This window comes from Sapajus apella, unplaced genomic scaffold (genome assembly GCF_009761245.1).
Source record: "Sapajus apella isolate SASKATOON/1434 unplaced genomic scaffold, GSC_monkey_1.0 scaffold188, whole genome shotgun sequence".
Taxonomy (NCBI): Eukaryota; Metazoa; Chordata; class Mammalia; order Primates; family Cebidae; genus Sapajus; species Sapajus apella.
The window spans coordinates 428,970-441,889 of record NW_022437128.1 but is presented as its reverse complement, the minus strand read 5'-3'; the positions used below and the strand labels follow the sequence as shown (position 1 = coordinate 441,889).

The following is a 12,920-nucleotide window of genomic DNA, read 5'->3' as shown; positions in this document are numbered from 1 at the left end:
GACAGAGCGAGACTCCATCTCAAACAAATCAAAACAAAACAAAACAACACTCGGTTAATTTTGTATTTTTAGTAGAGGCGGAGTTTCACCACGTTGGTCAGGCTGGTCTTGGTCAGGCTGGTCTTGACCTCAGGTGATCCGCCCGCCTCAGCCTCCCAAAGTGCTTAGATTATAGGCGTGAGCCACCACCCCCGGCCTAGTGGCAGGTTTTGAAAGAAGTTCTATTGTGAGTAAAAGGTTATCATACAGCATCGCGTGCCGCAGAGAAATCTGTGAGAGTCAGTCAATGCAACGAACTTCACTGTTGTCTTCTTTTAAGAAATTGCCACAGCCACCCCAACCTTCAGCAACCACCACACTAATCAATCAGCAGTCATCAAATCAACATCAAGGCAAGACCCTACACCAGCAAAAAGATTCTTACTTGCTGAAAGGTCAGATTATCCTTAATGTTATTTAGCAATAAAATATTTTGAAAGTTAGGTATGTAGATTTTTTTCAGACATAATGCTATTGTATGTCTAATAGACTACAGTATCATGAAACATAACTTTTATATGTACTGGGAAACCAAAAAATCTGTGACTTGTTTTATGGTGATACTCCATTTATTATGGTAGTTTGGAAGTAAACATGAAATATCTCTGAGTTATGCCTGTATAACCTTGGAGTTACCTGTAATGCATGTGTATGTAAAATAAATTTTATGCCTATTAAAAATAATATGCAGTTTGCAGGTTCTCAATAAATGCTAGTTAAATGGTGAATAAAATAATTGGTGGATTTCCCAGTGGGTAATAAGTCCCTGTAGAAGACACTAGATAAAGCAAGTCCCTGTAGAAGGCACTAGGTAAAGCTGACTATGTGCTGGGTGCGGTGGCTCATGCCTGTAATCCCAGCACTTTGCGAGGCCGAGGCAGGTGGATCACAAGGTCAGGAGTTCGATACCAACATGGTGAAACCCCCATCTGTACTAAAAATACAAAAATTAGCCGGTGTGGTGGTGGGGGCCTGTAATTCCAGCTAAGCGGGAGGCTGAGGCAGGAGAACTGCTTGCAACCAGAAGGTAGAGGTTGTAGTGGGCTGAGACTGAAATCACTACACTCCAGCCTGGGCGAAAGAGCGAAATTCTGTCTAAAAAAAAAAAAAAGCTGATCTCTGCTAGGGGTGTATTCCCTTAATTGAGATACAAATATGAATGAATCCAAATTCTTCCATCAGCTATACTCACTCCTCTGCTAAATCACCTAAGTCAACACTATCAAAGTAAAACAGGTGATTGAGGCCAGGCATCGTGGCTCATGCACTTTGGAAGGCCGAGGGGTGAATTGTTTGAGCTTAGGAGCTGGATACCAGCCTGGGCAACATAGGGAGACCCCATCTCTACAAAAAATACAAAAATTAGCCTGGTGTGGTGGTGTGTGCCTGTAGTCCCAGCTACTCAGGAGACTGAATTGGGAGGATCGATTGAGCCCGGGTGGTTGAGGATGCCATGAGCCATGATGGTGCCACTGAACTCCAGCCGAGCCGAGACAGAGACAGACCCTATCTCAAAAAACCAAAACAGCAATCCCAGCACTTTGGGAGGGCGAGGTTGGCCGATCACTTGAGATCAGGATTTTGAGACCAGCCTGGCCAATGTGGTAATACCCCATCTCAACAAAAAATACAAAAATTAGCCGGGTGTGGTGGTGTGTGCCTGTAATCCCAGCTATTTGGGAGGCTGAGGCAGGAGAATTGCTTGAACCTGGGAGGCGGAGGTTGCAGTGAGCCAAGATCACTCCACTGCACTCCAGCCTGGGCAACAGAGTAAGACTCTATCTCAGAAAAAAAAAACAACCAACCAAACAAAAAGACACACACACACCCAGGGTGATTGCTATGTAAATCAAATATAGCTTTACCAATCAGCTTGCTTCTCTTAATCCCTCATAGAAATCCTGGAGCAGCTGTGGGGTTCAGTGAGACCGGACTCCAGGAAGGGAATGGGTGGGATGGGTCTGGGCACTGGTGAGCAGTGGGGAGAGGAAGTAGGTTAGCTTCTAGGCTGAGGAGGGCTCCTGGAGGCTTATTCTGGGTAAAAGCTGGTCTTCTCGAACCTCGGAAGGTGGGGGAACCCACATCCTGGTCTCACCCGCCCAACCGCCCACTCACCCTCGGGTTAGCAGCCATCTAAGCCCCACCCTCCCCCTCACACACTTAGGTAGGCTGCCGCAAGCTGGCCTCTTGTCCTCCTAGAGACAGACATCACCACCAGCAGCGTCCTCTCTCCTCAGGGAGGCATGCATTTGATGCTCGAGGTCCCTGGCAGTTGTGATTGTTTCCAAGTGATGTGTGAGTCCTGTGTGTCATTGGAAGCTCCCTGTCCCCATCTGGTGACCAAAAGCCTGGCTACAAGTAGTGAGTCCTCCCTCCTCCACCCAGACCTCACTGCTCAGATCCCCTTCGCCAACTGGGACATCTTCCGACATGGCCTGGATGCTGTTGCTCATCTTGATCATGGTCAATCCAGGTGACAGGGCGTGTGCTCAGGGCTCCAAGGAGTGTGGGTGGGAGGAGGAAGATCCAGGAGGTTGGACTAGATGCTATAGGGAGCAAGCTTGGGGGTGGCGAAACACCCAGTTCTGAGGGAGGAGTGGGGCCTCTCCAAGGACACTTGGTGGATTCCCCAATTCACAGACTCTCTGTGTCACCCACTGTGAGGCTTTTTAGCTAGGGTCTAGACATATAATTAGGAGTTTGAGAGATCCAAGTAAATCTGTGATAAATTTCTTGGTGAAACTGTTTTTTATTTAATTATTTTTTTGAGATGGAATCTTGCTTTGCTGCCCAGGCTGGCGTGCAATGGTGCAATCTTGGGTCACTTCAACCTCCCGTGTTCAAGCGATTCTCCTGTCTCAGCTTCCAGAGTAGCTGGCACACACCACCACACCTGGCTAGTTGTTTTTGTTGTTTGTTTTGTTTTGAGACAGTCTTGCTCTGTTGCCCAGGCTGGAGTGCAGTGGCATGATCTTGACTCACTGCAATCTCTGCCTCCCAGGTTCAAGCAATTCCTGCCTTAGCCTCCAGAGTAGATGGAATTACAGGCACGTGTCACCGCACCTAGCTAATTTTTGCATTTTTAGTAGAGACAGGGTTTCCCCATGTTGGCCAGGCTGGTCTCGAACTCCTGACCTCAGGTGATCTGCCTGTCTTGGCCTCCCAAAGTGCTAGGATTATAGATCCCAGCCATTTTTATATTTTCAGTAGAGATGGGGTTTTGCTATGTTGGCCAGGCTGGTTTCGAACTCCTTATCTCAAGTGATCTGCTTGCCTTGGCCTCCCAAAGTGCTGTGATTACAGGCATGAGCCACTGCGCCCTGCCTGATGAAACTGTTTTTTTTCTTTTTTTTTTTTTTTTTTTTTGAGACAGCCTCCTTCTACTGCCCAGGCTGGAGTGTAGTGGCGCTATCTTGGCTCACTGTAGCCTCCACCTCCCGGGTACAAGTGATTCACCTGCCTCAGCCCCCCAAGTAGCTGGGATTATAGGTTCATGTCATTACTGCTGCCTAACTTTTGTATTTTTAGTAGAGACGAGGTTTCACTATGTTGGTCAGGCTGGTCTCAAACTCCTGACCTTAGGTGATCCACTCTCTTTGGCCTCCCAAAGTGCTGGGATTACAGGCATGAGCCACTGCACCTGGCTAAAACTGTTTTTAATGAACTGAGAGACATTAACTAACAGGCATATTCATTGACAAAATGCAGGAGTTCTCAAAATGTGGATTCCTGGGAACCTGGGACAAATTCTCAGGCCCCACTTCAGACCTACTGAATTGAAAACTCTAGGGGTGGGCCCAGGAATCTGTTTTTTAGCAAATGCTCCAGGTAATTTCCATATACACTCAAGTTTGAGAACCACTGAATGACTTGTAAATGGAATGACTCGTAAGTTTCCCTAAGTAGGTAATTTAATAAGGGATTTTAATATTGATTTAATTCAAATTCATCAATATGGATGAGTTAAATAGGAATCTCAACCAATTAAGGTCATGTCTTCACCTGGAGACTTAATTAGTTAATGTTCTTTTTTTTTTTTTTTTTTTTTTGAGACAGAGTCTCGCTCTGTCGCCCAGGCTGGATTGCAGTGGCTCAATCTTGACTCACTGCAACCTCCACCTCCGGGATCCAAGCGATTCTCCTGCCTCAGCCTCCCAAGTAGCTGGAATTACAGGTGCCTGCCACCACACCTAGCTAATTTTTTTGTATTTTTAGTAGAGACTGGGTTTCACCATGTTGATCAGGCAGGTCTTGAACTCCTGACCTCATGATCTGCCTTCCTCGGCCTCCCAAAGTGCTGGGATTACAGGTGTGAGCCACTGCGCCCAGCTAGTTAACGCTTTTTAACAAAAAAACAGAGTGGCTGGGCGTGGTGGCTTACGCCGTAATCCCAGCACTTCGGGAGGCTGAGGGAGAAGGATCACTTGAGGTCAGGAGTTTGAGACCAGCCTGGCCAACATGGTGAAACTCCGTCTCTACTAAAAATACAAAAATTAGCTGGATATGGTGGCCCATGCCTGTAATCCTAGCTACTCAGGAGGCTGAGGCAGGAGAATCACTTGAATCCAGGAGGCGGGGGTTGTAGTGAGCCAAGATCGTGCCATTGCACTCCAGCCTGAGGGCAGCAGACAAGACTTTGCCTTGAAAAAAAAAAAGAAAAGAGAAAAAGAACAAGGATGGCTTACTATGCAATGCCTTTGGTACTAAAATAATACCTGGAATAATATAATTAGTGATGTTAGTTAACTAGGCAGCTGCATTCATTAATAAGCTTAATTTCACTGTGATGGTTTACATTTTAGCTAGACAAGTTACTACTGAGCTGGCTGGAGAATGATGGCAGAGGGTGAGAGTGAGAGTTGGTATGGGAAGAATTTGAAAAATGATTTAATAAGCAATGTTAAGTAATCAGATTGGTTGGGCCAGGTGCTGTGGCTCACATCTGTAATCCCAGCACTTTGGGAGGCCAAGGCGGGCAGATCACAAGATAGTTAGAAACCAGACTGACCAACATGGTGAAACCCCGTCTCTACTAAAAATACAAAAATTAGCTGGGTGTGATGGTACACACCTGTAATCCCAGCTACTTGGGAGGCTGAGGCAGGAGAATCACTCTTAGCCGGGAGGCAGAGTTTGCAGTGAGTGGAGATCACACCACTGTACTCCACCCTGGGCCACAGAGTGAGGCTCCAACTCAAAAAAAAGAAAAAGAAGGAAAGAAGAAAGAAAGAAAGAAAGAGAGAGAGAGAGAAAGGAAAGAAAGAAAATAAATAAATAAATAAATCAGATTGGTTAAGACGAAAGGGTTTCATGAGGCACCCAAAGTGTCTATTCCATGAACCCTATACCCGAGACAGCTGGGATGTTCTACTCCAAGCTCACCTGTCTTTCCTGTTTGGAGTAACTCAGGAGGCTTTTCTCTGGGTCTTCCTTCTGCTTCCAGGATCCTGTGCTCTCTGGGTGTCCCAGCCCCCTGAGATTCATACCCTGGAAGGATCCTCTGCCTTTCTGCCCTGCTCCTTCAATGCCAGCAGAGGGAAACTGGCCATTGGCTCCGTCATGTGGTTCCGAGATGAGGTGGCTTCAGGGAAGGAGGTGAGGAATGGAACCCCAGAGTTCAGGGGCCGCCTGGCCCCCCTTGCTTCTTCCCGTTTCCTCCATGACCACCAGGCTGAGATGCACATCTGGGACGTGCGAGGCCATGACGCCGGCATCTACTTGTGCAGGGTGGAGGTGCTGGGCCTCGGTGTCGGGACGGGGAATGGGACTCGGCTGGTGGTGGAGAAAGGTGAGATGCTGGGAGGTGGCATCTCTTCCTGGCTGGAGGCCCCAAGAGGCAATGTCCTTGGGAGTCACGGATCCTTCCCTGGGGTCCCTATCCTCCTGGGAAGAAGTGCACACAGAAGAAGCCTGTGTGCACTTCTTCCCCAACCCTCTTCTCCATTGCCCCGTGCAGAACACCCTCAGCTAGGGGCTGGTCCAGTCCTCCTCCTTCGGGCTGGATTCTATGCCATCAGCTTTCTTTCTGTGGCCGTGGGCAGCACCCTTTATTACCAGGGCAAATGTGAGTAATAGAGCCAGGGGCGATAGTGGACAAGATGGGAGGCGCAGTAAGAGAGTGGGAGGAGTGGGGACAGAGACCAGGAAGAGGAGAGCCTCGGGGGACTTCGACACTGAGCAGCTCCTATCCTTTCTCTGACCAGGCCACTGTCACATGGGAACATGCTCCCAGTCCTCAGATGGCCCCTGAGGAGTGATCCCAGGGCCCAGTGATCGCCAGTTCTCTTCAAAAGACCCCAATAAATTGCTCTCTGCCCCACCACTAACTCCTCCTTATGAGTTTCATGTGTTTTCTTCTCCATTCTCCAGATGCCCAATCTCCCCTCTCCGGATTCCCCCAACTCTGAACTCTCCCTTCCACCAGGTCTAACCTGGAAAGGTCCAAGAAGGCAGCTTCCGGCTGTGGTGCCCAGGGCCCCTCCCACCGCCATGTGGGGGCTCAGCACACCTGCTTCCCCAGACCCAGGAGGCTGAGCCTGATTGTCCTGAGAAGTGGGAAGGATCAGATATGACCCCTCCTTGGTAACTGCCCTTTCCTGCCAGGCCCACACATACTGTCTTTTGGCTGTTAGGGGAGCCTGGGTCCCTGAAGACTCTCATTTGCTCAATAAATCACTACTTGACCCCCAGAGTGGGTGGGAGGGTGAGCCACTCCGTTTTTGTTTTTGTTTTTTTAATTTTTACATAACAAACTCCCTATTCAAAGGTCAAAAAGCCACAGAAGTTTTGATGATAATCATTTTGAACGGAAGCTTGAGATGGACCGAGAGGACTGAGACACAGAAGTGGGGGGACCACGGTCTTTACTGGGTGGATCACAGGGTGACCCTGTCCTCTTGCCTGGGTCGAGGGGCGTGTCTGGGGTGCTCAGGTGGGTTTGTTCTCAGCAATGCAGGCATAGTCAGTTCTGGGATCCTCCTTGGTGCCTCTCTCTTCTCTGTCCCTGAGGTCAGGTCCCTGGCTGCTGGGCACTGGCAGCCTCTGCAGTGACGCATAGTGGAGCTCCTGCTCCGAGGAGCGCTGGGCCTGGGGCTGGGACAGAAGGTGCTGATGGGAGGCCACGCCTTCAGGTCCTTCCCTGTGAGTTCTGCTCCCGCCTTCCTTACTTCCCTGACTCTCTCTCTCTCTCTCTCTCTCTCTCTTTCTCTCTCTCTCTCTCTCTCTCTGTCTTTTTGGAGACAGTGTCCCACTATGTATTCCAGGCTGGTCTTACCGCTGAGCTCAAGCTATCTTCCTCCTTCAGCCTCCTAATAGCTGGAAGTACAGGCGTGAGCCACTGTGCCTGGTTCTGGAGCTTCTCTCTCTCTCTCTCTCTCTTTCTCTCTCTCTCTCCCACTGCACTTTCTCTTTGTGTCTTTTTCACTCTCATTCTCTCCCTGTCTCTCACTCGTAACCTCTCTCTCACTTTTTCTCTTGGTTTCTGTCTCCTTTTCTCTCTCTCGCCCTAATTTTCTCTGCCTACATCATGCTCCTACTTTTCTCTGTCCTCATCTCCCGCCCCCACCCCTCCTCTCAGCGCTCAGCCACGCTTCTCCCCCCTCACCCACTCAGGTCCTCTCTTGCCCTCCCCCTTCCCTGTCCCCAGACTCACCCAGCTGCTCTCCAGCCTCTTTACTGGAAGAAAAGAAGAAGCTCAGCACAGCCCATCCTTTGTGCTTCTCCCGGCCCCTCACCGGCTCCCCACCCCAGCAGGCATGGGCTCCCTTGTTGGCTTCCCCATGGCTCCAGAGCCAGGCAGCGTTCTGGGAAAGCAGCGGCAAAGGGTGTGGGTGGGGCCACAGGGGGCACTAACTCGGGGTGAGGAGGGAGTGCGGCGCTCACCTCTGCGATGCAGCCGACAAAGGCAGACGGACAGAAGGACCACAGCCAGAAGCAGGAGCCCACCCAGTCCCAGGCCCCCATAGAGGTATATATTACCTACAGGGAAAAGGGCTCAAGGTTAGAGACCCCATTCCCTCTCCAGCCTACCCCAGCCTCCTGGTTGGTTGCCGCTTTCTCAGATCCCCTCTCCAACAGTTTTAGAGGCAGAAAAATATACCTTCAGAGCTTCTCCACCCCAGACCTCAATACCTCACCTCCTACCAGGGTACATGCCCTCATCGGTTATCTTGCCTCATAGCTGAGATCACTCACCCTTCAGAGGCTTCCCACTGAAACCCCTGCTGTTTCTGGGCCTCCCATGAGGTCCCTTTCCCTCCTGCATCAGCTGTCCCCAGAGGCTGTCCACCTAGTCATGAGCCGCACACATCACTGTTCCCCATCACCTCCTGAGTCCCAGGACCCTCCCTGTGCAGATGCTAGAGGCCCTTTACTTACACATATCGTCATTGCAATGTGACATTATTAAGTCGGGGATCAGGGACTGGCCTGGAGGTCAAACTAGTCCTTGCTCTTTTAGGTGAAATGATCAGGGGTTAGTCACGTGTCTTAAGTTCCTCATCTGCGAAGTGACGGGCCCTCTGTTACAATCGTTCCCAGGCTGGGGAGCCTCACTTGTGTGCCAACCCTGAGCTGGACACTTTCCATTCCTCACTGCTAATCCCCAGAACACAGGGTATCATGGTGTCCCTTGTCCAAGTAAGGACCCGAGATTCAAGCCTGAACTTTACTATCTCCATCCCAGAAGAGTGGAGCTGGAATTTAAGGCCAGCTCTGCCCAGCTCCAGGGCCTGACCCTTTCCTCTGCCCTGGGCTGACTAGGTGGTTTGAAGGGGCCTTTCCAGCCCTGGATGGTTTTAGGTGCTGGCAAGGGGCTGATGGAGCGGAAGGAGCCTGGGCCTGGGTGGGTGTGGGCACTGGGAGGAAGTAGGGAGGGTGATATCAGCACACCCAGCAGCTGGGTTGCTCCCTGAGCCTCAGAGCAGTGTGGGAGTGTGGGGGCCCCCTTGGCTGGTGTGGAGACCTGCTTCCCACAGGCAGATGTTGCTGGGGCTGAAGTGGGGCATGGAGGAGCGTCTGGGGCCCCTTAACTTCCCCTCAGGCACTTCCTGCCCTTCAACCACTGGTTCCTGTTTGAGGGCAAAGAGGGGGCCACTGTCTTCACCCCAGAGCCAAATATACTGACTAGGGTCTGGAAACTGCAATCCTCCTGGGTTTAAGAGGAATTCTGGAGAGTGGGGAACAGAAGCCCAGGTGGAGGCCATAAGGGCTGTGGGCATAGAAAGGGATTGTCTTTCATTATTTGGGGAGCAGAGACTCAGAGGATTCCTCTACGGTCCAGGGAAACTCAAACCCATACTCTCCCTCCCCTCATCTTAGCTTCACCTGACTCTGGGGTGTGACCATCCTTCCACCAAGTCCCTGCCCATTCCCAGCTTACCCAGAGCCCGTGGCCTGCAGGATAAACAGACTCCAAACTGGCCAGCGCTGTCTGGCTGGAGAGAAGTGTTGCCACTTCAGACATTCCTGCCTCTCCTCTGGCTTTAACTTCTCCCCCAGCCTGGGTTCCTCCCCAGCATTGCTAGGAGAGGAAGTTTGGCTTGAGGGTTAGGGTTACAACATCTTTTCTTTCAAACTCTTGGGCCTGTAGCTAGGGCTGTCATCTCCAGGCATTTCACGGATCCTGCCACTAGTCAGCCAACATCCACCTCCTTCAGGTGTCTTCCTTAGTTAACTTTTCTTTACTACTCCTCACACTGCATCTGTTGAGACTGCTTGATCTTGGTGTATGTGTGTGGACACACACACCCCACTCCCACATCAGACTGGGAGCTCTGGCATATTTGGGGTGACCCACTTGTGTCTGATTAACAAACAGGAGGCAGACTAGATCTACATGAGCCCTGTGGATCCATCTAGGACAGAAAGTTGGTGACAAGTTGGTGACGGAAAGGAGGTATGCGCAATCCAGGTAAACTTCCTGTAGGAGGCAGCTTTCTGGCATTGAAAACAGAACTAAATAAAAGACAGCAGGCTGAGGCCCTCTGGAGAGACCTGGGTGAAGGCTTCTTAGTGGCACTGTGATGGAGAAGGAGATGGGTGCTAGAGGATTGCAGGCTTACTCCTTGGGGAGGGTGAAGACTGGGGAACTCATGTAAGGCAAAGGGTGAGGCGGAGATCTGGTGCTTGGGTGGGTCCATATTCATTTGCATTTCCCCTTCCAAATTCAAGAAACTTCTACTTCCTCCCTCACCCTTCTCCCCATCCTCCATGTTCCTTATGCTGAATAATATTCAGGGTTTTTTACAGTTGATTATTAAAAAGTACACACATGGGCCGGGCGCGGTGGCTCAAGCCTGTAATCCCAGCACTTTGGGAGGCCGAGGCGGGTGGATCACGAGGTCAAGAGATCGAGACCATCCTGGTCAACATGGTGAAACCCCGTCTCTACTAAAAATACAAAAAATTAGCTGGGCATGGTGGCGTGTGCCTGTAATCCCAGCTACTCAGGAGGCTGAGGCAGGAGAATTGCCTGAACCCGGGAGGCGGAGGTTGCGGTGAGCCGAGATCGCGCCATTGCACTCCAGCCTGGGTAACATGAGTGAAACTCCGTCTCAAAAAAAAAAAAAAAAAAAAAGTACACACATAGGATGAAACGAAAAGAATTGAACAGTGAACATATTCTTACCATCTAGACACTACTAGTTAACATTTTTTGCTTTGTTTTTGAGATGGGGGGGTCTCGCTCTGTCACTCAGCCTGAAATGCAGTGGTGAAATCATAGCTCACTGCAGCCTTGAATTCCTGGGCTCAGTGATCCTCCCACCTCAGCCTCCTGAGTAGCTAGGATGACAGGCACCTGCTACCACATGAGGCTTTGTAGAGATGGGTCTTACGATGTTGCCCAGGCTGGTCTTGAACTCCTGGCCTCACGCAATCGTTCTACCTTAGCCTCCCAAAGTGCTGGAATTACAGGAGTAACCCACTGCACCCAGCTCTGTTAACATCTTTTATTTGCTTTATCACATATTTATCAATCCATCTCACTTTTAAATATTTTTAAAAATTACAAATATCAGTACATTTTACATCTAAACCCTTCAGAAACTTCACATTGACTGGAGTTCAGTATTTATTTCCCTATTTCTTTTCTGGTCTGAGGAAGACAAATTTTACATACAAATCTCAAGTCAGCACTTTTTTTTTTTTTTTTTACTGGATTTTGGCCAAAAGGTCGAGAAGTGATCTTTTTTTTTTTGAGATGGAGTCTTGCTCTGTCACCCAGGCTGGAGTGCAGCGGTGTGATCTGGGCTCATTGCAACCTCTGCCTTCCAGGTTGAAGTGATTCTTCTGCCTCAGCCTCCCGAGTAGCTGGGACTACAGGTTTGTGCCACCACACCCAGCTAATTTTTGTATTTTTAATGGAGACAGGGTTTCACCATGTTGGCCAGGCTGGTCTTTAACTCTTGACCTCAAGTGATCCTTCTGACTTGGTCTTCTAAAGTGCTGGGATTATAGGCATGCACCACGGTGCCAGGCCCAGTACTCAGTTTTTAAACTGCCTTGTGGCCAGGTGTGTCGGCTCATGGCTGTAATCCCCAGGACTTTGGGAAGTCAAGGCGGGTGGATCACAAGGTCAAGAGATCGAGACAAGCCTGGCCAACACGGTGAAACCCTGTCTCTATTAAAAATACAAAAATTAGCCTGGTATGGTGGTGTATGTCTGTAGTCTCAGCTACTTGGGAGGGGAAGGCAGGAGAATCGGTTGAACCTGGGAAGTGGAAATTGCAGTGAGCCGAGATTGCGCCACTGCACTCCAGGCCTGACGACAGAGCGAGACTCCATCTCAAAAATAAATAAATAAATAAATAAATAGGCCGGGCGCAGTGGCTCAAGCCTGTAATCCCAGCACTTTGGGAGGCCGAGGCGGGTGGATCACAAGGTCAAGAGATCGAGACCAACCTGGTCAACACGGTGAAACCCCGTCTCTACTAAAAATACAAAAAATTAGCTGGGCATGGTGGCGCGTGCCTGTAGTCCCAGCTACTCAGGAGGCTGAGGCAGGAGAATTGCCTAAACCCAGGAGGCGGAGGTTGCGGTGAGCCGAGATCGCGCCATTGCACTCCAGCCTGGGTAACAAGAGCGAAACTCCGTCACAAAAATAAAATAAAATAAAATAAAATAAATAAATAAATAAATAAATAAATAAATAAAATAAACTGCCTTATCATCAAGGTTCTGCAGCCAGATGCCTGGGTTCAAGTCCTCATTATGCCACTGACTCTGTGAGCTCCATAAGATTCTTAACCTCTCTGTGCCCTAGTTTCCTCTTAGGGTTTTTGTCAGGATTATAATTATTGGCTGGGCATGGTGGCTCATGCCTGTAATCCCAACACTTTAGGAGGCCAACACTGGCAGATCACTTGAGTCCAGGAGTTTGAGCCCAGCCTGGGCAACATGGCAAAAACCCATCTCTACAAAAAATACAAAGATTAGCTGGGTGTGATGGCATGTGCCTGTAACCCCAGCTATTCAGAAGGCTGAGGTGGGTGGATGGAAACAGCCTGGAGGTCAAGGCTGCAGTGAGCCATGATCCCGTCACTGCACTCCAGCTTGGGCGGCATAGCAAGACCCTGTTTCAGAAAAAAAAGTATTAAAGTGTGTAAATCAGTGGCATACACATACTAAGTGCATTTTGTGTATCAGGTACATTATTCTTACTATTACCCAAACACATAGAGATGCTGTCAGGAAAGGGAGATGACTGGGGCCCTCCCAGATTCCTTGGACCTAGACTTGCCTCCCTTGACTCTTTTTTTCCTTTTTTTTTTTTTTTTTTTTTTTTTTTTTTTTTTCCTTTTCTTTTCTTTTTTTTTTCCCGGGTGGGGGGGCACGTTTTTGTAGAGATGGGTTTTTGCCATGTTGCCCAGGCTGGGCTCAAA

General features: G+C 49.5%; 2 protein-coding genes across 7 annotated transcripts; one reads left to right on the top strand and one right to left on the bottom strand.

Moving 5' to 3' along the window:
• Nucleotides 1–1,831: 1,831 nt before the first annotated feature.
• Nucleotides 1,832–6,371, top strand: NCR3 (natural cytotoxicity triggering receptor 3). 2 transcript variants are annotated; one of them, XM_032269121.1, is made up of 4 exons: nt 1,832–2,502; nt 5,483–5,827; nt 5,996–6,103; nt 6,243–6,371. In XM_032269121.1, exons 1-4 carry the CDS (start codon nt 2,283–2,285, stop codon nt 6,287–6,289), a joined length of 720 nt encoding a protein of 239 aa, XP_032125012.1. In that variant the 5' UTR covers nt 1,832–2,282; the 3' UTR covers nt 6,290–6,371. The 2 variants fall into 2 exon arrangements, with proteins under 2 accessions (XP_032125012.1, XP_032125013.1); XM_032269122.1 differs by having other exon boundaries at nt 1,836–2,512.
• A 359-nt stretch (nt 6,372–6,730) lies between these two features.
• On the bottom strand, nt 6,731–9,998 carry LST1 (leukocyte specific transcript 1). 5 transcript variants are annotated; one of them, XM_032269129.1, is made up of 6 exons: nt 9,419–9,998; nt 8,416–8,539; nt 8,233–8,326; nt 7,921–8,016; nt 7,691–7,713; nt 6,731–7,146 (listed from the first exon to the last, which is right to left on the bottom strand). In XM_032269129.1, exons 2-6 carry the CDS (start codon nt 8,425–8,427, stop codon nt 6,967–6,969), a joined length of 405 nt encoding a protein of 134 aa, XP_032125020.1. In that variant the 5' UTR covers nt 8,428–8,539; nt 9,419–9,998; the 3' UTR covers nt 6,731–6,966. The 5 variants fall into 5 exon arrangements, with proteins under 5 accessions (XP_032125020.1, XP_032125022.1, XP_032125021.1 ...); XM_032269131.1 differs by having other exon boundaries at nt 6,731–7,125; nt 9,419–9,997; XM_032269130.1 differs by having other exon boundaries at nt 6,731–7,131; nt 9,419–9,980.
• Between the last annotated feature and the right edge of the window lie 2,922 nt (nt 9,999–12,920).

Excerpts from the sequence above, each read along its gene's own strand:
- NCR3 (XM_032269121.1), top strand. The coding sequence starts at position 2,283 with ATGCATTTGATGCTCGAGGTCCCTGGCAGTTGTGATTGTTTCCAAGTG. Across the intron at positions 5,828-5,995 it reads TCGGCTGGTGGTGGAGAAAG|AACACCCTCAGCTAGGGGCT; the intron begins GTGAGATGCTGG and ends TGCCCCGTGCAG. Across the intron at positions 6,104-6,242 it reads CCTTTATTACCAGGGCAAAT|GCCACTGTCACATGGGAACA; the intron begins GTGAGTAATAGA and ends TTCTCTGACCAG.
- LST1 (XM_032269129.1), bottom strand. Across the intron at positions 8,017-8,232 it reads CAGTGGGAAGCCTCTGAAGG|GTAATATATACCTCTATGGG; the intron begins GTGAGTGATCTC and ends TTTTCCCTGTAG. Across the intron at positions 7,147-7,690 it reads AGAGGCTGGAGAGCAGCTGG|CACCTTCTGTCCCAGCCCCA; the intron begins GTGAGTCTGGGG and ends GCCTCCCATCAG.